General features: G+C 44.7%; 6 protein-coding genes and 2 non-coding genes across 10 annotated transcripts in view; 3 read left to right on the top strand and 5 right to left on the bottom strand.

Annotated features, from left to right (window-relative positions):
* Window positions 1-192: 192 nt before the first annotated feature.
* Window positions 193-10,787, top strand: LOC6546751 (E3 ubiquitin-protein ligase Smurf1). Its single transcript, XM_001974508.3, has 8 exons — window positions 193-769; window positions 923-1,347; window positions 1,418-1,456; window positions 7,355-7,591; window positions 7,652-9,848; window positions 9,905-10,104; window positions 10,164-10,327; window positions 10,405-10,787. Exons 2-8 carry the CDS (start codon window positions 1,293-1,295, stop codon window positions 10,687-10,689), a joined length of 3,177 nt encoding a protein of 1,058 aa, XP_001974544.2. The 5' UTR covers window positions 193-769; window positions 923-1,292; the 3' UTR covers window positions 10,690-10,787.
* Window positions 2,838-5,010, top strand: LOC26526366 (NADH dehydrogenase [ubiquinone] flavoprotein 1, mitochondrial). Its single transcript, XM_026981135.1, has one exon. It carries the CDS (start codon window positions 2,850-2,852, stop codon window positions 4,998-5,000), a length of 2,151 nt encoding a protein of 716 aa, XP_026836936.1. The 5' UTR covers window positions 2,838-2,849; the 3' UTR covers window positions 5,001-5,010.
* On the bottom strand, window positions 6,475-6,848 carry LOC113564347. The gene has a single exon (XM_026981137.1). It carries the CDS (start codon window positions 6,712-6,714, stop codon window positions 6,544-6,546), a length of 171 nt encoding a protein of 56 aa, XP_026836938.1. The 5' UTR covers window positions 6,715-6,848; the 3' UTR covers window positions 6,475-6,543.
* On the bottom strand, window positions 6,608-7,092 carry LOC113564346. Its single transcript, XM_026981136.1, has 2 exons — window positions 6,827-7,092; window positions 6,608-6,647 (listed from the first exon to the last, which is right to left on the bottom strand). Exon 1 carries the CDS (start codon window positions 7,090-7,092, stop codon window positions 6,856-6,858), a length of 237 nt encoding a protein of 78 aa, XP_026836937.1. The 3' UTR covers window positions 6,608-6,647; window positions 6,827-6,855.
* A 1,261-nt stretch (window positions 10,788-12,048) lies between the features above and the next one.
* On the bottom strand, window positions 12,049-12,121 carry Trnaf-gaa. Its single transcript has one exon. It is a non-coding gene; the product is annotated as a tRNA-Phe (tRNA).
* Window positions 12,122-12,286: 165 nt separating this feature from the next.
* Trnaf-gaa lies at window positions 12,287-12,359 on the top strand. The gene has a single exon. It is a non-coding gene; the product is annotated as a tRNA-Phe (tRNA).
* Window positions 12,360-12,432: 73 nt separating this feature from the next.
* The window catches only part of LOC6546754 (mucin-5AC), a 34,917-nt gene continuing 20,621 nt past the window's right edge, over window positions 12,433-26,728 (bottom strand). For all 3 annotated transcript variants that reach the window (XM_001974509.3, XM_026980154.1, XM_026980153.1), the window contains exons 3-9: window positions 22,258-22,493; window positions 18,910-19,167; window positions 14,102-17,143; window positions 13,716-14,031; window positions 13,523-13,653; window positions 13,294-13,461; window positions 12,433-13,227 (exon numbers count right to left, since the gene is read on the bottom strand). In XM_001974509.3, the coding sequence (XP_001974545.2) occupies window positions 12,895-13,227; window positions 13,294-13,461; window positions 13,523-13,653; window positions 13,716-14,031; window positions 14,102-17,143; window positions 18,910-19,167; window positions 22,258-22,493 (4,484 nt within the window). In that variant the 3' untranslated portion in view covers window positions 12,433-12,894. The remainder of the gene's footprint in view (window positions 13,228-13,293; window positions 13,462-13,522; window positions 13,654-13,715; window positions 14,032-14,101; window positions 17,144-18,909; window positions 19,168-22,257; window positions 22,494-26,728) is intronic.
* LOC113564256 lies at window positions 24,780-25,319 on the bottom strand. The gene has a single exon (XM_026980155.1). It carries the CDS (start codon window positions 25,244-25,246, stop codon window positions 24,797-24,799), a length of 450 nt encoding a protein of 149 aa, XP_026835956.1. The 5' UTR covers window positions 25,247-25,319; the 3' UTR covers window positions 24,780-24,796.

The raw sequence follows: 26,728 nt of genomic DNA, 5'->3' as shown, positions 1-26,728 counted from the left end.
GAAAACCTTAATTTTATATGGTAATTCAAAGATTTTAAAGTATAGCTAGGTGACTAATGTTTTACGGTTATTGTAATAATTTTAATACAGTTTTTAATTTTCTTTTATCCCATTTTATACACATTTAACATATTAATAATAAATATCGTGTTGGCACGCATATTGGATGCGATGATTCCCACGAATATATAAAAGAATCGACGGTATAAAAGAGTAATCGATTTTTCATCCAGCACTAGACGTTGGTCCACCACTAATAAAATGGCGTTCGAAGTTGTAGTTAAATTTTTATGGGAATTCGTAAAACAATAGCGCGTGAGGCCGCGGCAGCATAATTCGCGCACTATCAACCGTTCCGTGGACGAGTAACTGGGTGGGCGTGCGTTGCTCGCAGAGTTTTCGGTCGATTTCGATTGAATTAGAACAACATAAGTGTGCCTCCTTTGATTATTATTGCAAATTTTAGTAACACACACACTCGCGCGCACATCGATAGCGGAGGAAATACTACTGCTCGAGTAAATAGTGTGGCACCCATACTGGAGCAGCGACTAAATTAAAGTTAATTAAACACACAGTGGTATTTCATTTAATGCAATTTGTGAAATAATAGAGAGGCAGAGGGAGAGAGACAGATCGATCCCCCGCTCCCACTCTCCCCTGCAGCATGCGTGAATTGCGTCCGTGTGTGTGTGCGTGAGAGAGTGAGCGAGACATGTGCGTGTGAGGTGCAGCGGCAGCAACAACAACAGCAGCAAAACAATTTCGGGTGAGTTTTTCGTGAATATTTTGCCTACCTGAACGATTGCCTACCTACGCCCTCGCTTTTGGGCTTGGTTTTTGCACTTGGGGGGAAAATACACACATTATCTCTAACGAACTACTAATAATAACCATTTCTATTTGTTATCTTTGATTGCAGCTTGTAAAAAAAGCAAATCGATGTTATTATTTATATACAAATATATTTATGTGCGTGTGCCATGACATACAGCCACAAACGCGAAAACTACGACAATTGCAACCGTCAAGGCTACCGCAACAGCAGCAACAACAACATCAACAACTGCAGTTACCTTCGGCAATGAAATTACCTCTCACCGCCCTCACCTGCTCCTCCTACACCTCCTTTGCTTCCTCTCCTCCTCCCACTTCTATTTCTTCTTCGCTCTCCGTTCGCCACTTTAACGACAACAGCAACAACATGCCCGCGACATATAAATAATCAATACACAAAATAAATCCATTTATTTTTATACGAACCAAACAATATCAATTAAAAGTCGAAAATTATGAATAAATTGGATTACCCACGTCGCAATGGTACACACAAAGTTCGAATAACGAGTAAGTCTTTTGCCAAAAACTGTTAAACAAATTGTTAACAAAATCCTCTAATATATCGCTTTACTTACAGTATTGTGTGCAAGAAACTTGGCCCGCAAGGATTTATTTCGTAAGTATCTTAATTTTAATTTGACTGCCTAATGATATAGCTTAGGATCTCATTGCTGACTGTTTAGTTCCCCATCCGACGAAGAGTTATAAATTTATTTTTAATACGGTTTCAACAGAAAGTAAAATAACAATTCAACGATTTTTACCCTTTGTTATATATGTATAAATATAGTACGCCCTTCCGGCCATCAAAGCATGATTCCTTTATTTCTTTTTCGTTTATCTTATAAAGTAAGATATTTTATAACACAAATTTCTTAAAATGAAAATTATTTTCGCAAATGATGCGATTACAAGCGTAATCACTTTTTTTTCGTAATTTGTTCACATGATTGGGGTTAACATTTAGCCTTACTTTTGGTTAGTTCCGCGAACTTGGAGCAGTTGGCCAGCTCCAGACCCAGCGAGCTTTGTTTCACTATTGTTTTTTTGGTTTGGTTTTTTAAAACCATCAATTACGCACCTGTTTAGCCGTCCAATCGAAACACACATTGCGGTAAATTAAAGTTTTGTTTTATTTGCGGCGCTTGTGGCGCTGCTGTTTCCTCTTCTTCACATTTATCTATGCATATGAGGTATCGCTAAATTTAGCACTTCCTTTCTTGTCTACTTTCATTTTTATTCAAATTGCGGAAAAGGGGCGGCCACGACCACCGCCCCTCCCCCCATCGCACCCATCATGTCGAGTGGGTGAGTGCGAGTGGTGCCGTATCTGAGCTCTTTTTCCATATTTTGTTTAGATATAACAAAAGTGATTATTACTAATTTGCTTTCATTGCGGCTCACTCGCTCGTCTACAAATACAATCACAAGCGCACACGGCATATATTTTTCGTTCTGTGTATTTGTGATTTATTATTCGCTTTTACCACTTCTTGTCCATTTTTGTACACATGGTTGCACTTAAATCACGCGCCATACATTGTGCCATGTGCTACTAAAAAAAATACGATGTACCTTATCCGTGAGATTCCAATAGAGGGTTCTTTGGGTATCCGAAAATGGGTCTGTGGCCGCTGGTGTCACTTCAAATGAATTGTTTATTAATGCTAATGCTTCGATTCCGTGGTTGACTATAGAATATGGCACATTCATTTACTGTTTTCCCTCTACTATATGCATACATACATAGTGCACAAGTAGTTTGTTCTTCATATTTTATCGATTCTTTTTGATAAGATTTTAGTTATACCCAGCGCCGCAGGTTAGGGAAAATCCATTATAGGGAAAATCCATAGTAGGACTTTCCGATATATTCGCTATTGTGAGTAATGGGGGTTTTATATCACGTTCAAAAATCTGGGAAATAGTAAGCTTTGAATTCTCCTTTTGTTACTGAAGACCCAACACACTCAAAAGAAGGTTCAGATACTTCGGATATAGACGAAAGCATGATATCGTTTCTAATAAATCGTGGAGCTCGTGGTGCTTACAAGATTTCATTGGGACTAACTCGAGGTTATAGAGGTCTAACAGAAGTAAAAAACCTTCAAAATGTCTCACGAGCTGCTGATAAAACTGGAAATAAGAATTTGGTGAACGTATTACGAACTTCTAGCGTAAAAAATGTGAAGAACCAACTAATTGAAGCTGAATGCTGCATTCCAATCTTAATATGGCCAGCCAAACCGTTGGTGATCATGAGAGAAGAAGGTCATATCGATGATAACGACGATTTGCTGTCGTCTGAGCAAAGGGCCGCAAAAAGGGAAACCTTCAAAAAACTTGAGGTAGATAGTCCCAAATTTCCAATCGAGAAACTTCCAACCACGTCGAAATTTCCTATTAATGAAAAGTCCGAGAAGGGTTTAGATCCAGCCGAAGAAAAAGAACTCGAGGCCAATTTGCTAGAGAAGCTAAAAAATATGGTTAAAAGAAAAAAATCTCGACTAGATCAGAAAATTGACGAGATGAGGAATAATGTGATAGGCTGGAATAATGAACAACCTGAGTTTCTATCGGATGCTACAAAAATGCAACCTTTTGTTATTCTGCAAGGAGGAACTAATATGGCCTTGAAAGCCAAGGAATCAACCCCACCCAAAGGATCTGGACCTTCCACCCCGGGAGGCTCTCCTCCACCAAAAAGTGGTTCTACTCCGCCGACGGGTGGTTCTCCGCCTGCTAAAACCGGCGCTCCACCGCCCCCAAAGGGGCCACCGCCCGGAACTCCACCACCGCAGACGAAAACTACTTTCGGACCGCTTGCTGATGCTGATCGAATCTTTACCAATTTATACGGACGGCACGATTGGCGATTAAAGGCAGCAATGAAGCGCGGTGACTGGTACAAGACGAAGGAGATCCTAGCCAAGGGCGACAAGTGGATAGTAAACGAGATTAAGACATCTGGACTGCGAGGACGCGGTGGCGCCGGATTCCCCAGTGGACTTAAGTGGTCATTTATGCACAAACCGCCTGATGGGAGGCCCAAGTTTCTAGTGGTCAATGCGGATGAAGGCGAGCCCGGTACTTGCAAGGATCGTGAGATAATACGCCATGATCCACACAAGCTGATAGAGGGATGCCTCATTGCTGGACGGGCAATGGGTGCCAATACTGGTTTTATTTACCTTCGCGGGGAGTTTTACAACGAGGCTTGCAATCTTCAGTATGCAATTATTGAGGCCTATAAGGCTGGTTATCTGGGAAAGAATGCCTGTGGTTCCGGGTACGATTTCGATCTTTATGTGCAACGTGGAGCAGGAGCCTATATATGCGGAGAGGAAACCTCTCTAATCGAATCCTTAGAGGGCAAGGCGGGTAAGCCAAGGAACAAGCCACCCTTTCCGGCCGATATCGGCGTCTTTGGCTGTCCGTCTACGGTGACCAATGTGGAAACGGTGGCCGTGTCTCCAACTATATGCCGGCGTGGTGGCAATTGGTTTGCCAGCTTTGGGCGTACCCGAAATTCTGGCACCAAGCTGTTCAATATCTCTGGTCACGTTTGCAACCCTTGTACCGTCGAGGAAGAGATGTCTATGCCTACCAGAGAGCTCATTGAACGCCATGCTGGTGGAGTGATCGGGGGCTGGGACAATTTACTGGCCATCATTCCGGGTGGCTCCTCCACTCCGTGCATTACCAAGGAGCATGCCTCGAGTGCGATTCACGACTACGATGGGCTGATGGCAGTGCGTTCGTCCATGGGAACAGGTGCCTTGATTGTAATGAATAAGGATACGGATATTATCAAGGCCATTGCCCGCTTATCGGCTTTCTATAAGCACGAGAGCTGCGGCCAGTGCACTCCTTGTCGCGAGGGTCTCCACTGGGTGCACATGATCATGCAGAGGTTTGTGACAGGACAGGCGCAAATCGAAGAGATCGATATGCTGTTCGAACTGACGAAGCAGATCGAGGGCCATACCATTTGTGCGCTGGCCGATGGTGCTGCCTGGCCCCCGCAAGGACTCATACGGAACTTCCGTCCGGTCATCGAGGAGAGGATCAGGAAGCGGGCGGCCGAGGACCAAGCTAAAGCTGAAGCACTTCAGGCTGAACGCTTCCCTTGTCAAACGGTGACTCCTTGCCCAGAATAAAGCGTGCCAATTGTAGCAAAGCCGCCACTGTTTTATGTGTGTAGTTCGAACAGCAGTGGTGGCATGCGGCTGACTTCAAGCTCCGCTAACTCTGACTACCGGCTTCCGGCCGAGTGAAAGTGCAGCCAGTCGTTAACTTCCTCGCCTTGCCGACTGGGCTACGAAATTGTGCCACGTAGCGTTAAGCCAAAGGGGGATGAACACATAGCCATGTTGGCCCAAAAGCGAGCCAAGGCGAGTCTGTCGGTCGCCAATCCCCTCTGGCTTTCTTCATTCTTCTTTCTCACTTTTCAGGCAGCTCAGGCGTGAAGCAAGTGAAGAGCTGTGCCTGGCGAACTCGGATATTGGGTTATGCAATTGGTTGGATTTGATTACTTGAATGCAAAAGCTTTTGTTAAACCACAACAAAATCATAGTCCACTGTATCGTTTCTGGTGTTGGTCAAATTTGTTTTAATCGTCAAGCTCTATTAACAATTTTGTTCCCTTGACATTTCTAAATCGCCCAAAGCTTTTCCGGCATTCTTGTGCAATCAATCTAATCATAAATTTCTTTGTAGAAATATTTATTTATAAGCAAAGTAGATATTTAAAAAATGTTGTGCCAAGGGAATGTTCCTATGGGAACAAAGAAATTTTATTGCATAGAAAACATAAATACACCTTTAACTTCCATATAGAGTGCCTTTCAGTTCTGCTTTCTACCTACCAGTCATTTTTCTCCCACTCGTCTTATGTTCTTTCTTGCATAAAATCAATCAACAGCTGCCAGGCGACGACCGGCGACGAAGACGTTGCAATGTGCCCTTCTCGAATTACCTGGGCGAGTCAAACGGGTTGATGGCATCCTCACCAGCTGATGGAAGGCCTGTACATGCTCTTGCTCTGCTTCTGGCCGCGGCCACGACAACAGCGACAGCCTTGAGATAACGATTCACGAATGGATTCCGATAGAAATATGGGTGTGCGAAAACCTAGTTGTGATATCCACCGGGTCATGACTCAGAGGCTGTCAGACTGGGATGGACTAGTTGTATCTAGTCCAGTCGGGTGCGCATAAATCACCGGTTCCGGCTCGATGTTGTAGTTCTTAATTGTTTAATTCAAGCGGAATGTCGAGTGCTTAATTTGTCAAGATTCTGGGCATTATCGGTGGCCGTCTAGGACGATAAGCTAAAGCAATGCGACAGCGGGGGTTCCTATTTTAGTTCTGATAGCGGAGATTGGCATATAGCTTCCATTCCTCCACATGTCTAGCAATGTGTTTGCATATCTCTATCTCTGACTAATAACACTTGACCGCATTTTCGTTTTGGTGCTCGTCGGGATGTAACCCCGAACTTAATTGACATTTCTTGCCCTTATTCTAAAAACGAAAGAGTGGAGCAAAAAGTTTCCCCTTGATGGGCAGCGAATTTTGAAATTTAAATTTTTGTCATTTTTAGGTATTTTTTTGTAGTCCATGTAAATGCATTTTTTATAATTGTAAACGATTAAGAATATTTCTATATTTTTATAAAGGGCTTAGGTATTTAGATGTGGCCCTATCCATATGGATTGAAAGGTGGTGTTCTGGGAATCTGTCCCATTGCTCTTGGCCCTGGATTCCATCCTCTGCGGCGTTTCTCGTCGAAGGGGGAAGCATCTCCTGGAGCCAGGGTAGCGAAAAGAAATAGGGCCAGCAGTCCCAGCAATTGAATCAAAGTAGAAGGCATTGCGATTTTTCTTATTGTGAGCTCTCATGAAGTGACAGCGTTTATATAGGCCCCATTTAAGCAGGGGCTTCACAGTGCAAAGCCGATAAGGTAAAACAAATAGGGAACTCACACTCAAGGGGAATTTACTCTGGAAGATGTTTAATCTGCTTCTATTCTCCTGATGCCCTCTATTCCCACCTCTTCCAACGAGGAGAAGATAATGGACGGCGTAGGAGTTGGAGCTTCGGTGTATATCTGAGGCACCTGCAAGCAGCCTGGCTTAATCTGCAAGCGTTGGGCAAATCCCGGGTGTCGATGGCTATATCCATCAGCTGGTGAATAAAATTGAGTCGAAATCAGCAGCAGCAAAAGCACAATTGAACTCGGGCCCTTCATGTTGGATTGCAAATAAACAGGGCTATGATATTCGTGCACCTTTAAATAGGCTCAATTTGTTGGAACTTACGTGTGCATTAATGGTTTGCATTTCAAATTTAACACTTTATCTGTAATCATCGGTGTCAAATAGTACCATTTTCCATTCTTTATTTAGTTATAATGATCATTGACAACAGACAGTCAACATTATTAAAGAACCAATTTACAAATATTTATATCTGATTGGTTTTTCTTATTTGAATTAAAATTTGTATTGCAGGTCTACCCGATCCCTTTGCTAAGGTGCAGGTGGATGGAACTGGGCAGGTCTACTCGACGGAAATAAGCAAATCCTCTCTGGATCCAAAATGGAATGCACATTACGATTTGTTTCTGGGCATTGGAGATGCCATTACGATAACTGTGTGGAATCAGCGAAAGATACACAAGGGCAGTGGATTCCTGGGATGTGTGAGGATACCCGCTTTCAACATACAGAGCCTCAAAGGAGCTGGGTGTAAGTGAATCCTATATCGACAAATTAACTTCTATTTTCATTAAACAATAATTCTTTCAGTTCAACGCTTGGACCTCGGAAAGCTGTCTCCGGATGACGATGAGCTTGTGCGGGGTCAAATCATCATATCGTTGCTCTCGAAGGACGGACCCAGTAGTGGCAATCCTCTGGCCATTGTAGGACCCAGTGGAGATGTCCGTGGACCATCGGAAGATGATTCTTCGGAAGATAGTTTGCCGGAGGGTTGGGAGGAGCGGCGTACGGACAACGGTAGAGTTTATTATGTGAACCATGCCACCAAATCGACGCAGTGGGATCGACCCAGACACCCAGGAGTAGTTGGAGGCAGTCGCACCACTTCACCGCAACAACGGCACAACTCCCACAACGGCAACAGCGGTGATCGACAAGCTCCGGCTGGGCCAACCCGCTCTACAACCTGCACGAACCTGATGAATAATGGTCATCGCAGTCGGGACTTGTCTGTGACGGCTTCTGATGAACGTAGACACTCTACGGAAATCCTGTCCAGCGTGGGAAAAGAGAACACCAGCCCCACAACACCTGTTTTGGCCACTACAACGCCTGGTAAAAAAACATCCTCATCGAACTCAGCCTCGGCAGGTGGTCGCACTTTGGAGCAGCGTCCGACAAACGAACCAGCAACACCCACCAGCAGTACGACATCGGCGTCCGTTCGCCTGCACAGCAACGACAATCATGTTAAAACACCAAAGCACCAAACGAATGGCCATGCTCCGCCAGAGTGCACGCCCACATCCCCCACGGGTCAGCAGAACTATGTTAATGGAAATGCCCAAAATGGCAGTACGAGCGGAAATGGAAGTGGTCAGGCGGCGCAGCCCCAGAGTGCTAGTAACGGATGGACGCAAGAAGATGCTCCGGCGACTACTGCACCTTCAACGACAACCACTCCTCCCAGGCATAGTCAAAGTCCGCCAACGCCAAATATATCGCCGCCAGCTTCTGTGACACCATCTGCAAATGGAAATGTGCACAGTCCGAATGCGAACAGCACACCAGCCGGAAGCGGAGGAGGAAGCAGATCCTATACAGCCGCAACTCCTGGTCAGCGTTCTCAGCGTCGGAGCTCGCGGCAACAAGGTGAGGAGTCCTCCACTAGACGACGCTCTTCACGAGGTACAAGAAATGGTGGCACATCTGGCGGTGGAGGTGGATCCGGCCAGAGATACGCATCGGCAGCTATTGCCGCTGCCAATCAGGCAGCACGACCATTCTTGGATCTACCGCCAGGATATGAAATGCGAACCACGCAACAAGGGCAGGTGTACTTTTATCACATACCCACTGGTGTCTCCACGTGGCATGATCCTCGGATACCACGGGATTTTGACACCCAGCATTTGACTCTAGATGCTATAGGACCATTGCCGAGTGGTTGGGAACAGCGGAAGACGGCCTCCGGAAGAGTTTACTTTGTGGACCACAACAACCGAACCACACAGTTTACAGATCCTCGACTAAGTGGCAGCATTTTGCAAATGATTCGACGTGGAGCCGTTCCACCATCCGCAGCAAATGCTGGCACAACTGCTCCACCATCGGCTACTCCTGCTACCCCCTCGGCCACAGCAGCAGTTCCACCCCAGGCGACACCGACGAACAACGCAACTTCAACAACGCTCACAACTACAACAAACCCGCCCCATCGTATTGTTCCGGATCTGCCACAGGGATTGCTAGAAGGCGCCGACCTTTTACCCAAGTACCGCCGCGATTTGGTTGGCAAGCTGCGGGCTCTACGCACGGAGCTGCAAACGATGCAGCCGCAATCCGGCCACTGCCGTTTGGAGGTGTCACGCAACGAGATTTTCGAGGAGAGCTATAGACTGATAATGAAAATGCGGGCCAAGGACATGCGCAAGCGTCTAATGGTTAAATTTAAGGGCGAGGAGGGCCTGGACTATGGTGGCGTAGCACGCGAGTGGTTGCATCTGCTCTCCCGCGAGATGTTGAACCCACAGTATGGCCTATTCCAGTACAGTAGGGATGATCACTACACGTTGCAAATTAATCCAGACTCTGGTGTGAATCCCGATCACCTATCCTATTTTCATTTCGTGGGTCGCACGTTGGGCATTGCCGTGTTCCACGGTCATTGTCTAGATGGTGGGTTCACCACACCCTTCTACAAGCAGCTGCTGAACAAACCGATTACGCTTGGTGATATTGAAGGCGTGGATCCGGAGCTACATCGCAGCCTCACCTGGATGCTGTGAGTAAAAAACTTTTAAACATCTAGGAATTGTTAATAATATCGTTGGATTTTAGGGAGAGCAACATAAGCGGCATCATTGAATCCACATTCAGTGTAGAGAACAACAGCTTTGGTGCTCTGGTGGTGCACGAACTGAAGCCTGGAGGTGCCTCCATTCCCGTGACGGAGGAGAATAAACGCGAGTATGTCAAGCTCTATGTGAACTATCGTTTCATGCGCGGCATTGAACAACAGTTTTTGGCTCTGCAGAAAGGTTTGTTGTTGCATTTAAGTTCACTTTAAGCAAAGATGTGAGAAATGCATATTTTCCAGGTTTTTGTGAGCTTATACCCAGCCATCTCTTAAGACCGTTTGATGAGCGCGAACTGGAATTGGTCATTGGTGGCATCTCTAGCATAGATGTCAACGACTGGCGGAACAATACGAGACTGAAGCACTGTACGAACGAAACGACGCAGGTGTTGTGGTTCTGGCAGGTGTGTATAGTTGTTTATAAGCCTTTATTTTTAAGATTATTAAACGTCTTATTGACCATTGTTGTTATCTTCTGCAGGTGGTCGAGTCCTATAGTTCTGAGATGAGAGCTCGCCTGCTGCAGTTCGTGACGGGATCATCGCGAGTGCCGTTGCAGGGTTTCCGAGCACTGCAGGGCTCTACGGGAGCAGTGGGACCACGGCTGTTTACTATTCACCTGACTGCCGACGTGCCCACGCAGAACCTGCCCAAGGCGCACACCTGCTTTAACCGGATCGATTTGCCGCCGTACGAGACGTACCAGCTGCTGTGCGACAAGCTGACGCAGACCGTTGAGGAGACCTGTGGCTTTGCCGTGGAGTAAGATACAGAAGTGACACTGCGACCCTCACCCGATCCAAGCATATGCATATACATAGACACCTTTAAATATATTTAATGCACATTATAAAGAAACATATATCAAGGCGATTTGAAATCAAAATTGTACTGACCCTGGTCAAAATGATAAGTTTATATTTTTATTTGTTTGTTGATGAACCGCTCCCGAAGCACTGTTTAATCTTGTGTGCTGCGTATTTTGCAGTTAAAAATTTAATTTAGCGAGTATGTACTGACATCGTATACATAGTTACCAAGTGCATATATATATATATATAAATATATATATGAGTTTATACACTTTCACACCCCCAAACAGACATATACATATATCTATCCTGGCCTTTGTTTGTTTACGTCGTGGCGCGTGTTATAAATTGTAGTTTAAAATATTATGAAACCAATTATACATACAATTATACAAGATTATACATATATCATAGTTGATAATTAGGCATAAAAACAATTTTTAATTGTAGGCATTGGACCGGCAAATTTTCGTGCTTTTGTTTAATTTAGTACATTTTTAATGTTTATTGATTAGATTTTGTACATTTATAAAAACCAATCGGACCACTGCTAAGTTTTTGATTATTCTTTAAATCCTGTGTCCTTTGATACACTCATCGACTTACCCGCTCGCATATTTTATAACTATGTGAGCAAAATGTTTGCCTACCCAAAAATACAAGAAAAATAAGATAGAAAAGCAAAACACTTGAAAAATTACTCAATCCTAAAATTAGTTACTTTTTACGTTTTTAAATAAATGCAAATTATTTAATTAACATTTTATTTTAATTTCATTTATTGCCACACCGCCAAATCAAAGCTCTTAAGGATCAAACTTTTATATACACGTACGTTCTTAATACATATTTACATCAGTTTTTAATGAAAACGAATTGGACAAATTTCGAGAAGGTGATATTAGTAAAAATTTTATCTGACTTTAATTAAAACGAAACAATTGGTAGCTATTTAAGAACCCCCAAACCGACCTCCCATTCCCAATACCCACCATACCCTCAAAATGTAGTGCATATGTGAGATCTATTACTTTTTTATTGTAAACGAGGATTCAACCCTTGAATTTAAGCAAATAGAAGTAACTCTTTCAAAATACAACACAAATCGATCGTTAACTCTTTAGCTTTAGCGAGGTCTAGAAATCAAATTACTAGGATTCTAAGGCAGAAATTCTGCGTACATTGACAAGGAGTCTGCTCCATTAACCAAAAGGGATTTAAAATAAATGAGCCTTAAATAATTGTTGTTTTATTAATCAGATGTTGCAGGTTTTATGCTTCAATTTGAAAATTTTTAAAAACAAAAATTGAATTGCCGAAACCCGGGATTGAACCGGGGACCTTTAGATCTTCAGTCTAACGCTCTCCCAACTGAGCTATTTCGGCAGTTGCAGTGATGGTGCCGAAAATGGCACTAGTGCTAAAGCGCAGTTTTTTAAAGTTATGGTACTCGTCTTTGCTAAATGAATTTCGAATTGTACAACACTGCCAGCAATTAGACTCAAACCATCACTGGTGTAAAAATCGTCTTTTGTCACAATAACCACGTCTGCCGAAATAGCTCAGTTGGGAGAGCGTTAGACTGAAGATCTAAAGGTCCCCGGTTCAATCCCGGGTTTCGGCAATTTATTTTTTCTTTAAAAAATATTGGCAACATTCAATAATTTAAAAATGCACGCAAGAGTAAATCGTATAAATTGTTTTATATTTTTTGTCTAAAACTAGACATCCATTAGTATAATAGCAAGCCGCCAGTACTTTAAATAATACAAAGTATGTGTTTTAGTGTATCTAGTTTTACATATGACCTAGGATTAACTAAGAGTGCATGACTATTTATTTTCCGGGGCAAGCCCCCAACGTTCTATTAAGAAACATTTCCTTCATACGTATATTAAGCGGAAGTGTAAGGCATCCAGATATAGCAGCTCCATTAAGTATTCAAAAGTATATAGCTTAACTTAGTTTAGCTACGGCCGGCTGTGGGTACTGAAAAGTGTACGACTTTTGAGCCAAGCCAGCAGGCAGTACGATAAATTATAGCAGCATTACAACTACGATTCTTTACGCTATTTAGTTACAACTCAAAATCGTTCGCAAGTTACTAAAGCTAGTACACGGATGGATGGATGGACTCCAGTCCAGTCAAGAGAGCCCGCTCAAAAATCGGGATCATAGTCGCGGGAATAGCGCGTCCGACTCGCGTGGTTGTTGTAGCTGTACATCTGATGGGCATCGGCGAAGGCATCCGGATACTGGTGTCCGTACGCCTGCTGATGCTGCTGCGACGCCTGGTGGTGGTGGGCGGGGTACTCTCTGTGACTGCTGTGGTTGCCATGGTGGAGCTGCGGCCTCTTCAGCGAGTCTCCTTTCTGGGAATAGGTTGGCTGCTGGTCGTAAAAGTAATCTCCGCTGGCGTGTGGATGCCTGGTGGATCGCCAACTGTCGTAGATGTTGGAACTGTTGCTACCGTGCATTGAGTTGGTAAAGCGCTGAAAGGACAGTATTACCAGTTTGGATGCAAAGAACTTCAGAACTTCTGCGGCAGGTAGACTCACCTTCGGCTTAATAGGTTGCTTGGTATCGTTCCAAGGATCGTCGATGTTATAGAAATCATCTACGCCATAGTTGTCAGCACCGCCCATGTGGTTTACCTTTAGCTCGTTTAGCATATCATTGGTCAGAGGAATGGGGGTCTTCTTGGCCCTCTTCTGACGATTGAGCAACTAAAACACGGGAAGGGTTATTAACCTACAATCAAAATGTTCAAATGACCTTCCAACATACCACTGTGACACCAAAAATGACGACAAACACCAGGGAACCTACTCCAATCACTATGACCACAATAGCCCATTGGGGAATGAGCAGATCCTCCTCTGCGAACTCCACATTAGTATGAGTATTCTTGGCTATGACTGCATGAAAAAAGTAGATAGAAAGAGTTTCAAGTGCAACAGAAAGGTTACTCAAAACTAACCACTGAAATCTGTGGCCACTGGATCAATTATGTATTTGCCCATCTGATAGCTGGCCGTTACTAGCTGCTCCTCCTGCGGTCCCGAGACGCTATCCGTCTCATTCTCCTGGGCATCCTTATCCGGCAGCACCGGAGTAGATGGCTTAGTCAGAGCATCGTGGAACAATTGACGGATTTCCAGGGTATCCACATCCTCGGTTATGTTGGCCAGCTCTACATAGTAGTCGACTAGGACGCTGCCCTTGCTGAAGCTATCTATACGCACCTTTTTATACCACTTGTTCAGCTGAGGAGCTCCGGAGTAAACTTCGTTGAGCTGGTAAAGAGCAGAGGTGAAAATAAGATAAGAAACCTTTTTTGAACCCCTGATAGGGGGAAACATTTACTTGAGCCTCCAGCTCGTGGGCCAGATTCTTCCACTCTACGGTGTTGTGATCAAGTAGCTCTGGTTTCCATGACACACCGTCGATGATCTTAATGGTGGCAGCCAAGTCGCAGTCGGCGGTACAGTGACCCGGTTTTGTGGGGCGTGGAGTAGTCGTTGTGGTTGTAGTTGTCGTAGTTGTGGTAGTGCTCGTCGTACTACTCGTTCCACTGGCAGCCAACAAATCCTCAAAGTTGATGGTCTGCGCGTTCAGCTTGTCGATGGACAGCGGAGTGGTCGGCGGAGTCGGCCAGCCGGTGAACTCGGTGGTGGCCCTGGTTGGTGGGCCCTTTTTGATCATCACTTGCAGGTTTGAGCTCGAGGACGCAGTTGTTCCTTCCTCTCCGGATGGATGAGGTGTTGTCAGACGGTGGGCACCCAACCTTTTGTGGTTTCCCTTTGGAAACACGACCTTGAGACCACTTCCTCCTGCAGCTTCAGTTACAGCGGCTTCAGTTGTGCTAGAAGCCACCACAGTGGGTTTACTCGTTGTGGTGGAGGTGGTGCTGGTTGAGGCGGGATGCTGTTTCTTGGCTTTGTAGCCAGGTGGCAACAGGGAAGCAGGAATCTCGTCACTAGCATCGCTCTCCGTTACATTCAACTTAAATCCAGGCGGTAGGAGGTCTTTCAACGAATCTATTTTAATGGGAGTCACACCTGGGGGCAGCTTTGGTTCGTCCTTGGGCTCGGGAGCCTTATATCCGGGAGGCAACTGAAACGTGCTCAGATCATCGAAGGGCACGGCAACTGGCAGATTCCTTTGAGTGGTTGACGGAGTGGCAGTGGTTTTATTAATTTGCTGCTTGGATCCACCGCTCAATTTGTAGTCCTTGGGCAGTAGGGAGGCCAACTTTTCGTCGAACTGGATTTCACTGAAGAGACTCTCGAGTCCTGAGGAAGGATTTGGACTGCTCTCATCCGGTTTTTCGGTAGTGGTCGTTGTAGTGGTTGTCTTGGGTGGCTTATAGCCCTTGGGCAGTAGTCCCGCCTGTGCCACATCCTGCACGGTCACGTGACCACTCTTGAACGACCGACTGATGGTGGAGTTGCGTCCCGGTTTCTGTTTCGATATCTCAGCTGGCGGTGCCTCCGTGGTGGAAGTGGTGGTCGTAATTTTACGATTTTTATAGCTTGGTCTGGGCTTGAAGCCCACAGGAAGAAGAGTGGCCAGCTCATCCATTTCTCCGTCATCGAAATGCTGCACTTTCACCTTGCTGCTGGTGGTTCTGGGAGCAGATGATGTGGTCCTGGGTTGGTACTTCCTGATGTGGGGCACAAATTTCCCGGGACCTGTGCCCACTGTAGTGCTAGTTGCTGGTGTGGAGGAGTCCATTTGGCTGATGATGGGGTACTTGCCAGATAGCAAGCCACTAGAAAGCTCTGACTGCACTCGGTCCAGCTTGTCAATGATACTCTCCGTGGAGGAAACTATTGGAGGTTGGATGGAGGAGCTGTCCTGCACCTCCTCACTGCCTTCCGATTGCTTTTGAGCCGGACTCTGTTGCTGTTTGGAATGCACCTTCCGCTCAAGTTCAGAGAGTGTCTGTTTCGTCTCCTCCTGCTCAATGGCCGGGAAAGGCAAGAACCTGGCTCCATTGATGCTGCGGCTGGGTTGGATAGAGGCCACAACCACATAGTTCTCAGTAGCATTCGGGCCCTTCTCTTCTTCCAAGGTCATGGATGTGGTAGTTTCCAATTTGAGGTCGGCGTGGGAAGACTCAACTTCCTCCTCAGTTACAAAGTTGGTGCTGGGAGTAACTGGCACTGGTAAAATTGTGGATCCGTTGACCACACTCTTGGTTGTTACCACCGAAATGATTTCGCGATCGTCCTTATGCTCAGCACTGGGCGTGGATGGCTTAGAGTCTTGGCTGTCCACTTCGCTGGTTGAATCTTCGCTACCCTCCTCATCATCGTATTCATAGTCCTCACCTTCGCCTTCATCATCGTACTGAGACTCGGATTGCTCCTCCTGCTTGTTTAGGCTTTGGTTCTCAGATCTTGATGAGCTGTGTTCCTCTTGCTTCGATGACTTGGGCTCCTCTGGCTTGGACACGTTCTCGATTTCTTCCTTTTTGGAGGTGCTATCCACAGGCTGTTCAGTGGTTACGGCTTGTTCATCCACATGAGTATCCTCCGTGGAGTGTATTTCCTGCGGAATAATAGTGGTGGGTCCGTCCGCGATTTCCTCCTCATTAGTTGGGATTAGAGTGGTGACTTCAATACCAGCGTTGGAAACCTCGGCCTCGCCGTTGGTTACTTCCGATACATCAGTTTGGCTTTCTTCTGTGCTACTGGTGCTGCTCTCATTATCTATTTCGGAACTGGTGGTGGGTTCGGAAGGCTCTACATGTGCGAATGCATCATTCTTGGCCACTGTCAGTGGGGTAACGGTCTCCTCCTGCAGTGGCAACTTCTCCAAGCTGGAGGACTCCGAGTGTTCCTCGGTTCCCTCGTCGGATTCCTCTTCGTACTGTTCATCACTGGCCTCGTGTTCCTCCTCTTCCTCCTCCTCATCCAGGGGTTCCTCCTCCTCTGCCTCAGCGCTTTCGGTAGTGCTAGTGGTTCGAGTGGTGGGTCTGGATGGCAGCTTTAGCCTGGCTCCGCTGTAGTTGAATGGTCGCTTGCTGACCACACTCACTGGTTCGTTGACTTCGCGACTGATAAAAACGGGTCTCCTGGGATTTGGTGACTTTCTGCCGAAGCTAGGGCGTTCCGAGGGCGTGTTCTGTGTGGTTGAGGTGGTGGTGCTGGTGACTTTGGCCCGGTTGCCGCCAAAGCGGTTGTACCGCTTGCTGCTCACCTCGGCACTACTCGTAGTTGTGGTTGTGGTGGATGCAGTGGAGCTGCCGGGTTGATAGCGATTACGAGGTCTGAAAGCCGTGGCTGCCGGAGTGGCTGGGTTTTCCGGAAGAGCCGAGACCGGGGCCTGAGTTCGTGTTCGGGTGGGTGAGAATCCTCCATTGCCAAATGGACGACTGCTGCTCACCGGACGCTTTTCGTTCTGCAAAAAGAAGAGTTTGGTGTTTTATTAATACGAGCATTGTTTGGACTACGGGCATTTGATACACCATTGCCAAGAAGCCACAGCTGCAGCTCTCCGTTCACAGCCTCGACTATCGTCATGGGAAACTGTTACAGTTTCGACATGGAACCGCAATCTCTGCGGCTCGTCTGCTGTCAATTGTGTGGCGTGCGAACTCCTCTCAACCACGGTGCCATTCAAGTGATTCTCAAATTTGTCTAAAGCGTTTTGTGCAAATTTCCAGATGCCAACCCCCACTCCTCGGGCATTCGTTCATCTATAATTTATGCGCTCGTATTTATTTAATTTTTATGTGAATGCAACCTCGGGCCTGTCAAAGTTGGAAGATTCCCCGCAGCAGGTTGCCAAATCCACTTGCACAGTGAAAAATAAGATCGTTTTGCACCTGATCACACCACCATTTTTAGTACGGATTTCCCAATTCCCTTACTACAACAACTGGCAGTTCTATCTCAACTCTATGAAACTAATTTTTAGTACTACTTAATTATTAGTTAACTGATATACAGTCTCTTCTCAGCGTGGGCCAGTCTTAGCGCCATGAAGACGATTGGAAATTGGCAGTGGATTGGAGCAGGTGGAGAATGAAACTGTTAGGCGGGGAGCATGGGGCTCAAAAGGCCAACTAATGGGCTTTGAGCGCCCACTAGCAATTGTTATTATGGCCGATTAATCGTGAGCTGATTTGATATTTAAGCTGGCATCGATCAAGGCAGCACTTTCGCCCGAATGGGCTAACAAATGGCTGCAATTAACTTGAGAAATTTATGTGGGCAAAACGAGAAAACGGAAAGGGAAATCAGAGCGAGAAACGCTTCCGCTCTGACATTTCAATTATGGTTTCGAAGCAAAGTAGATACATATATGCATGTAAATATTAACTACTTGAAAATACACAGGTTTTGTGTGCATAAACACTTGCTCCTCGAAGAGCTTCAAGTAAACAGAGACTGGGAAAGATGGGCTGGTGGCAATGCGAACATGATTTATGAACGAAGTTCGCTGGTTGGCCAAAACGTTAAGCAAATAACAATCAAAAATGTGGAGCATGAAGTGCAATAGGGTGAAAGGTAAAATATTTTTGCCACAATTCGATTGGCCTTTTTCTGCGGTTCGTGTGGGTAATGTTTATTATCGTTGTTTTTTGGTTTTTGGTTTTTGTTTTATTTTGTTTTAAAATTAAACAGCAAAAACTAGAGCTCGCGTGGCTGGGAACTGGTTCTGAAGATTGGCTACTTGAGTTGGCAAAAAAGAGAAATAAACGCCGCAAAGCATTTGCTGTTTGGAAGTCACGTAAGACTCCCGACTCCCGACTCCCCAAAATCGAAACAAAACAAAAAACAGATATTGGCCAAAATCAGAGCAGAGCCAATTGTTTTGTTAACTTGTTATGCAACGCCGAAGCGAAATTGTTTTGCCCAAACTCGAGTGCTTCTTGTTATGCCAATTGAGATTGGGTTTCTGTCGCTCTTACTTTCTTTCGATCTGCACTCCACATCTCGGCATACACATTCAAAAACCAGGTTGTTGTTGCACAGAGTCGCCAAAAGTGGCCAAAAATATATAATCTTATTTATATTATAGTTTTGCCAAGCTAATTAATGTGGGCATGAGCTTCAGCGTAAAACAACAAAAGATCTTTGAGTACGCAGGCTGCACTTTCATTCAAGCACATATTTACAAAGTTGTACCTAACTTTTTTTCTAAGTGCTCTATTTGCTTACCCCAGACTCGCTGAAGTGGGCCAGGAACTGCGTCTGCTGGTGCGGCACATTGATGCGCTGCGTCTGCGGCTGGAATCCACCACCGAGGCTGTTCCCCGATCCATTCCGTATCGCCTTGGAGCGTGTGAAGCCATTGGTCACCGAAGCGGACGTGGCACCAGTGGCCGCTCCCCCTGCCGCTGCCGCTGGTCCCGCCCCCGAGGGCACTCCAAAGGGGCGTGGCGAGATATCGTAATAGTCCGTCTGGCGATTCGGTTTCTGTGGAACAGAGAGGTGGTTTTTTAATGGTGTGATGGCAAAGCGGGTTAATTAGTTTTACTTTTTGTTTTGCTGCTCTTTTTGTCAAATGATATAAATGGTCTGATAAATAATGGATTAAAGCTGGAAGCAGAATGGGCCTATAATTAAGTGTACATGGGAATAGCCATCATCGTTCTTTTGAAGGATTTTCAGCATTGGGTTATTGAACTGCTCATTTACCCATCATTATTAATCTTTTCTTTGAACAATCTTTGCTTCTGGATTTATTAAACGTGTAATTAAGAAAGTCTGTAACATATAGCTATGTTTTTTAAATGTCCAAACGTTTGTTAACTGACTTGTCTATTTAGTCATAGTCTGCTTAATAGAAGACATTAAGATTAGTGAATAAATGACGAAAAGAAAAGGGGAATTTTCAGTTTTAATCTGGGAAAACACCAGCATCGAAAAAGACCTGAAATACATGGTGAATCAGAATCTTTTCCGTGGTTAAAGGTCGGAATTTACCAACTGGTTTAGTCACCAATATATGCAACCCATCTTGAATCATTCCGTTGCCAAATATAGATATTCAATAAAGAAGAAAAGTACATTGTATACTCCCTTACATAACCATTTCCTAAGCTGACAAGAGCCAACATTGATCGAGGCTTAAATTGATAGCCCAAAGTCGGCTAAAGTGAGAGAACTATCATAAGCAGGGTCTTCGGATGACAAAGTCCGTAATCAGGGCAACTTCAGGTGGCTCGGGGTACTCGAGTGCTCAGAAAGATCGGGCAGACCCTTCTCAAGCACCTTCGACGTGCTGCAGACAATGCCATGGAGCTCTAGACGGATTGCCAAAGAAATCAACATCGAAAGCTGCAGCAAACAATGGAAATCGATTGAAAATGTTTGATTGAAGTGTATCAAGGTCGTTGGAGGCGATATCCAGCGACTCACTAATTATCCAGTCGCAGGCCAAAATCCAAAATCCGAAATCCAAATTGCCGCCAGTTTCGCCTCCAATCCAAGTACTTGTTGTTATCCATTATGATTGGTATTGTTTCGGCTTTGGCTGGTGGGTTGGCTTTTTGAAAGTGTAGTCGGCCTTATTCGACTGCATTGGCTTCAAAAGTTTTGCTCTGTTAAGCAAATTGCATACAAAACGCGAGTTTTGTTGCTAAAAGGCGCATTTCAATGCATTTATTTTTCCGCTTCTTGGCGGATCGGTTTACGCATCAGAAGATCCACGTTTCCCCCACCGAAACATCGCCCAACATTTTCAATCTAGAGGGCCCCAGATTTTCTCTCCCGCTGGAAATGCGGTCTTGGGTCCACGGACTTACTCTGATTAGCAGTCACTGAATGGGCGGCTCCACTTCTCGCTTTTCACAGTAGGGAAAGCTTTGTCGAGTTTGTCTTGTCTAAAAGTATTTTATATTTTCGGAAAAATATTGTATCATTCCGCTATATTAACTGATATTGCCGCAAAGATAACCTTGATTTAAGAATGATGTTCCGCCTTTAGCAAGCTTTTCCTGCTTTTAGATTGCACAGCAGCAGGTTTTACCCATGTAAGTGTTTGTACTTGCTGATGGCAACATATTTCCTCCAGTTTGGAGTGGGCTTACATGCGCTGATATGCTCTCATGTCAAAGTTTCACTGCCCATTGTCAACAGTTGTGTATTAGTTGTGTGGCGGCGAAGAAAGCGATTGTCGGTCGGTGGGGAAATTAAAAACAAACGTTTCTAAGGCATTTGTCAATATGGATAGCATAATGAAACTATGAAAGCCTCGCTCACGTCGCTGGAAAGCAGTTTAGCCGGGGAAGAAGGTTATTGCACCGCCAACACTCGTCATTACGACGCACTTTCCCCTTGGACCAACACACTCGACTTGGCCAATCAGCCGCCATTCAGCCAACTCACAATTTCCATTACGCTTCGTGATAAGCTGATAGGTGGAGATGGAGGTGGAGATGGAACTGCAGAGAGTAGCTCCGTTCAATAGCTCCGCTCCTTGGCCTGCAGCCTGGAGCTGTCTTCACTCAGCAGCTGGAGAATGCGTTCTAAAGGGTTACCTGGTTAATTGAGTTGCTGGCCAGCTCATAACTAGACTATTGTGGGGTACCTCAGCGAAGGGTATAGAGAAGTCGGAATCGGTGCACTGCAACTGGGGGTTTGATGGTGCAGCAATCCCAAGCGAAGACCCCCGCTGGGGGCACCACCTCCTCCCCTTGCGGGCACCAAAGCCATTTCAATTAGGGCCAAAGCTGCAAGATGCACGCTGCAGCCAAAGTGCGTGCTCATCGCATCATGGACAATGTGAGTTTACACTTTTTCAATTAGGAAACAGCCCAACTCTTCGCGTGGCTTCGAATGCTCAGCAATTACTCACGCATATATTCGTTGATATGCAGAAGCCGATTCGCTTTGTTTGACTTTGGTCAAGTGAAAGTGTGGATATCCAAATGGTCAGTCGGCAGTTCCCGCCATTTCGTTCACGCATATATTTTATAGCCATCATTTGATTGCACTTTTCATATCTTTTTACGTGCTAGCGTGCGGCCTACGGATATTTTAAAAGTATCTAAGCGCTTTTGACAGTCGCGTGCCGTAAAACTACGTACGTTAAGCATGTAAAAGCCCGTAGAGAAATTGGATTGTTCGCAGATAAAAGAGAATGGCTGTATTACTGAATCCTCTCGATATGCGAAACAGTATGTCTATGCAGCTCCATGATCCACAACGATCCCAAGACATTGATTTCAGTATCCTGCCTTTTGTGGCACGCCACCTTTCCAGGCCACCAATGGAAATTGCGGCCTGCCATTTTGGCCAGCCAACTAAATCAAATTTCATATGTGGTATGTGGAAATCCTTCTGCATTTTGCATTCGATTTGATTTCGTTTTCGGCGTTGATTGACTGGCGTGCCTAGAGGCTAAAAAAACAACCCGAAAATCGAAAAAACCGAAGAAACCGAAGAAAAACCCACTAATTGCCCAGAGCGGAGCTGCTTGAACGCCCCCTCGCCGAATAAGGAAATGTAATGGGGAAATAATTGAATTTGAATTTGAATTTTTGGTGCAGCCGAAAGACTTACCGCAAACTGGGAACTGCCTCCAAATGGAGCTCCGAATGGCGAACTGGCCGCCGCCGGCGATTGCTTGGCATTTTCGTTGGCGATGAACAGGAGCTGTTCCTGGTAGGAGCCCGGCGAAGGCGAGAATCCGCCGGAACTGGCCCGGAATCCACTCAGCGAGGGCGGCTGGGCACGCGGAAAGGATCCGGATGATGGCACAAATCGATTTTGCGATGGGAAGTAGTAGCTGGAAGTATCTGAAGGTCGCAGAGCTGTTAGTCGAATGCGTAAATGTGTCAACAATCAATTAATTTGTTCACTCCAGCGCCTCTAGCGCCGCATGGCCATGAAACGCACAGCCCCGAAACCCGAAAATCATTGCTCTTAATTGAGCGAAAAGTGTAATAAATAAATAAATAAATGCAGCCTCCGGCTGGCGCAAAATATTTTGGGTCATGGATTTGTCACAGCCAGCACAGTGGTGTACAAATTGCGTATTTATTATGCTGTTAAAAACTACTATTCATCAGCAAAACCTTTTTAATATAGCGATGCTCTGCCCGAAACATTTCTGCTGCATTATACTTAAAAAAGAATACAATAATATTAGTGGAAAATGATGTATTAATGTAAAACTAAGTTATATTTTTCAGTTTTGTACCTTTGGCACACTGTGATTGTTTGAAAGTATTTTCTCCGCATTTGTCAAGCAAAAGTGAATGTGAATCAAGTGAATTTGCTTAGTTTAGGGGATTTCTTCGGTTTTACAACAAATAATCGCAAAACTTAATCTGGAAGCCTAAAAAGTTCACTGCGATTTCCCCATAAATATCGTATAATAACAGCGTATTATATTTTATAGATATTCATGTTGTTAAGCTAATAATACGTCATTAAATTGTTAAATTTTAAGACCTGTTTGTCCCATTTTTCATGTTTACTTTGCCACATCTTTGGCGGCTTAATATTGCTCAATTCAGCTTTTTACTTGAGATTTTGAATGATTGGAAAACGAAACTGTAGCAAAGCTGCCAGTGAATATTTTTGAAATAATTGCGTTTTTGGCGAAATATTTCGTGTGCAGTAGGATGATAAAGTGGGGAACAGTCGCCCAACTCGAAGCTGATGTTGCATGCTCACAATCCTGACTTTTTGACCCACTACGTATTGCCTTAAAAATAAGAAACAAGAAAATGCAGCACAACCACGCGAAGTTAATTTTTTTTCCCCCTGTGTCGACGGATTTTCGAGTCGCTAATTGAAAATTAAAATATCATATGGCCGCAGTATTTCAAACGGAATTGCAGCCGCAGCAGCGATTCATTGAAAATTTTATCAGACGTATTTATGCAAGAGCCTCGAGAGCTGGGAATTTTGGAGTGGGGACAACGCCTACATCGATTCGAGTCGAATTTATCTGGCTCTTTTGGGCTTCACACCTTGTTTTTACCTGAAACGTTTTTTAACTGCAAGTAATTGCCGTTTATTATCGCATCTAAGAACGCGACGAGGCGTCGCATGTCTCGCACATTTGGCGCGAGTTGTCGAAATGACTGACTGGAGATTAGTTTAGGGTTTGATTAATGGCCCAAAAGATCTGTCAGAAGACATATGCCCGAAAATTTGTGTGCCAAGGCAGCTGCAGCAGCCCATTGAGTGTTGAAGTTCGTTCAAAACACGCCCACTTCCGTTGTTGTCATTGGGTACATGTACAAATTCTTAAAAATTAATTGGGAAAAGGTTGAAGGTTTTGATTTACGAGTGAACAAATCTCTTTGTGCATAATAGAGATTTTAAAAATCAATAATTAAATATACCTCCTTTGAATGATGAGAATTCTACATTTACTTTACGCGTATGTGCACTGCTTGTCGTTCTGATTGGACCACTGCTTGCTGCGGTGGTTGGGTTGAATGTTAGCTCGTTCTGCTTGGAAACGGTCAATGGTGCTGCGGTCTAAGTTCTCCTGATGTTCTTGAACTAATTCTAGTGGGTCCCGAGTTCGAATCCAGCGCGAGTCCCAAACATTTTTCCTTCTGCACTGTGGCAAGAGTGGTTACTATTCCCAGCGTAGCTCGCTCTAATCCGCAGAAGGTAGATCAAATCGTTCATCCTCCATTGCCGTTGACGCTGCACTAGTGTTCCATATATCTAAGTGGGCATTGCAGTTCGACCTGGCTGAATACACTTCTTTTTTCTTCTTTTGCAACTATTTTTGGAGTGGCGTTTCTTGGAGGAACACCTCATTAGCATTCTGTGTGCACTTGACCCAAAATCGAAAAACCATCGAAATAAATTCAAATACGCCGATTCGACGTCGTGACACATTTGCCTATTTCTGGACAGAATTTTACGAGACGCCGGCAACCTTCGGGCTCATGTCGCATAAATAAGCCTATCGATCGCAATTGGAATTTATTGTAATTGAGTTTTGAGGATTCAATATGTGAGCAGACTCTATGATAATCTATGATTTCAGTCTAAATGGGCAAGAAAATTTGAATGTGAATGTGTCATTCAATTATAAGTTAATGCAACAAAAGCAAAAATTGTAAAATTATCACTCTTCGGAGGATTTTTGATTGCCGATATCGTTTTTTTTCTGAAACAAGGGAACAAATTTTGGCAAGGTCTTTGACCGATTTCCCTTTCTTTTTCGAGGGTAAGGCAACGGAGTGGGGCGCCGAGCAAGCATCTTGGGACGTATGGACTTCAAAGAGGGTTCCACCAACATGACTTTACGCTTGAGCTTCAGTTTATCGCTGCAGCGATTCTGCAGCGATTTATCCTTTGTGTATTTCTTAAGTGCCAGCTCCTTGAATTTCCTCTTCTGCGCCATTTTAACTCTATCTTTTATCATGCATTTGACTTTCAAATTCTTAGGCAGCTGTGGCCCCGCCTTGGTGGCCTTCTTCAGAAGACTCGTCTTGGTGTTCTCGGACATGTTATCCCTTTTCCTGTGTGCCTGCCGCCTGCCTGGTAAGCCGTCCCCGTTGTCCTCCAAATCCATCTTACTACTTGTTGCCACGAAGCTTTATTGGAAATTTGTTAACTGGCCCTTGTTCAAAGGTCTCGATGTGATAGGTTTTTTTGATAGTTAAAGCAGATAATGCTACTACAAAACTTAGCCGCCATGTCAACTGGATCTAACTTAGCCAAGGAGGAGGGTTATTCTAATAGCTCTTTTGAGGCATTTTATTCTGATTTTTGTGATTTGGCAGCTTCTCGATCTGGCCACAATTCCCAATTGACTTTGCTATTTGTTGCGCTGATGCTTTACTGAAATCTTTGCTTAATAACAGGAGTGTTTTCTTCCAACTGATTGTACTGGCCTTTGTTCAAAGGTCTCCTTGTGACAGTCCCTTTGAAAGCTGAACCAAAGGAAGCTACTACAATGGCTTGCAAGTCCGTTTTAACTTAGCCGCCTGTCCACTGGTTCTAGCTTAGCCAAGGTGGCTCTCTAACTGTCGTCTCCATTTGGCATTTGGCGCAACCGAACGGAAAAAAAAGAAAAAGGAAAATGGTCGAAACAATGGGGCCGCAAACTACCGAGGGGCGTTCTGTGGGCCAAGCGGTTCAATGCAATACCATTTTCAGCCGGCCATCGGTGATCGGTAGTCGGTATTCGGTGCCCAGACTGGTCACGTCAAGTGCTATTCACCCAGCACAGTGTGTTCTGCTGAGACTGCCAATAAGTGTTTATTTATAAGCACTAATGGCTGCTTAGGGCGCAAATCTAAAACATTCTAACTTTTTTAAGCGCATTAGCACATTTGTAACTAACTGAGTTTTACGTCCATGGAGGTTTTAATTTTAAGTGACCATAAATATGTTTCATTTAACGTCTATTAGTCTTTTAATCAGTTAGGTAAACCGAATGCATTTAGAACTTTACTTGTTTAATATTTTCATTTAGGGCATGCGACACATTTTAACTTTTTTCTGGGTTATATTGGTCTCAAGGTGTGGCTTCAATTTAATCATTGACTTAATAAAATTCTAATTAAATATTTAACTTGCCCACGACCACTGTGGCATATTGCACTCCGCGTCTTGACATTTGCGGTTTTGCAGCAAGGAATTTGGAATTTGAAATTTGCACGGCATTATAGCTGGTGGTTCCGCCGATCTCAGAGCTCGCACATCAGTTGATATATTATAGATAAAGCTATTGGGGGCTTGAGAGCAGTCGGCTAATTACGCTAGTGACAATAGCCCGGGCATTTTTAGATTCATTATATCGCACTGGGCTGGGCTGGTGCAACGAATTGCGAAAATAAAAGCATGAAATCTTGCAGCCTCTTCTTCATTTGCTGCTTTTTTGTATTTTCGATCGCCTCGTTTTTTTCCTTTTTGTGCGAAATGTCAAGCCATGGCGCAAATACTTCAGCAGAAGTGCAACAAAAGCGAGGCAACAGCCAGAAACGGCAACAAATGACAGCAGAAACAAGTTGAACTTTACGTTTTTCTTAACTTTAATCAAGTTTCTCGG

Source organism: Drosophila erecta, unplaced genomic scaffold, assembly GCF_003286155.1.
Source record: "Drosophila erecta strain 14021-0224.00,06,07 unplaced genomic scaffold, DereRS2 tig00000092-arrow-pilon, whole genome shotgun sequence".
NCBI lineage: Eukaryota > Metazoa > Arthropoda > Insecta > Diptera > Drosophilidae > Drosophila > Drosophila erecta.
This window is presented reverse-complemented; position numbering and strand designations above follow the sequence as displayed.

Excerpts from the sequence above, each read along its gene's own strand:
- LOC6546751 (XM_001974508.3), top strand. The coding sequence starts at position 1,293 with ATGAATAAATTGGATTACCCACGTCGCAATGGTACACACAAAGTTCGA. Across the intron at positions 9,849-9,904 it reads CGCAGCCTCACCTGGATGCT|GGAGAGCAACATAAGCGGCA; the intron begins GTGAGTAAAAAA and ends GTTGGATTTTAG. Across the intron at positions 10,328-10,404 it reads AGGTGTTGTGGTTCTGGCAG|GTGGTCGAGTCCTATAGTTC; the intron begins GTGTGTATAGTT and ends TATCTTCTGCAG.
- LOC26526366 (XM_026981135.1), top strand. The coding sequence starts at position 2,850 with ATGATATCGTTTCTAATAAATCGTGGAGCTCGTGGTGCTTACAAGATT.
- LOC113564347 (XM_026981137.1), bottom strand. The coding sequence starts at position 6,714 with ATGCCTTCTACTTTGATTCAATTGCTGGGACTGCTGGCCCTATTTCTT.
- LOC113564346 (XM_026981136.1), bottom strand. The coding sequence starts at position 7,092 with ATGAAGGGCCCGAGTTCAATTGTGCTTTTGCTGCTGCTGATTTCGACT.
- LOC113564256 (XM_026980155.1), bottom strand. The coding sequence starts at position 25,246 with ATGGATTTGGAGGACAACGGGGACGGCTTACCAGGCAGGCGGCAGGCA.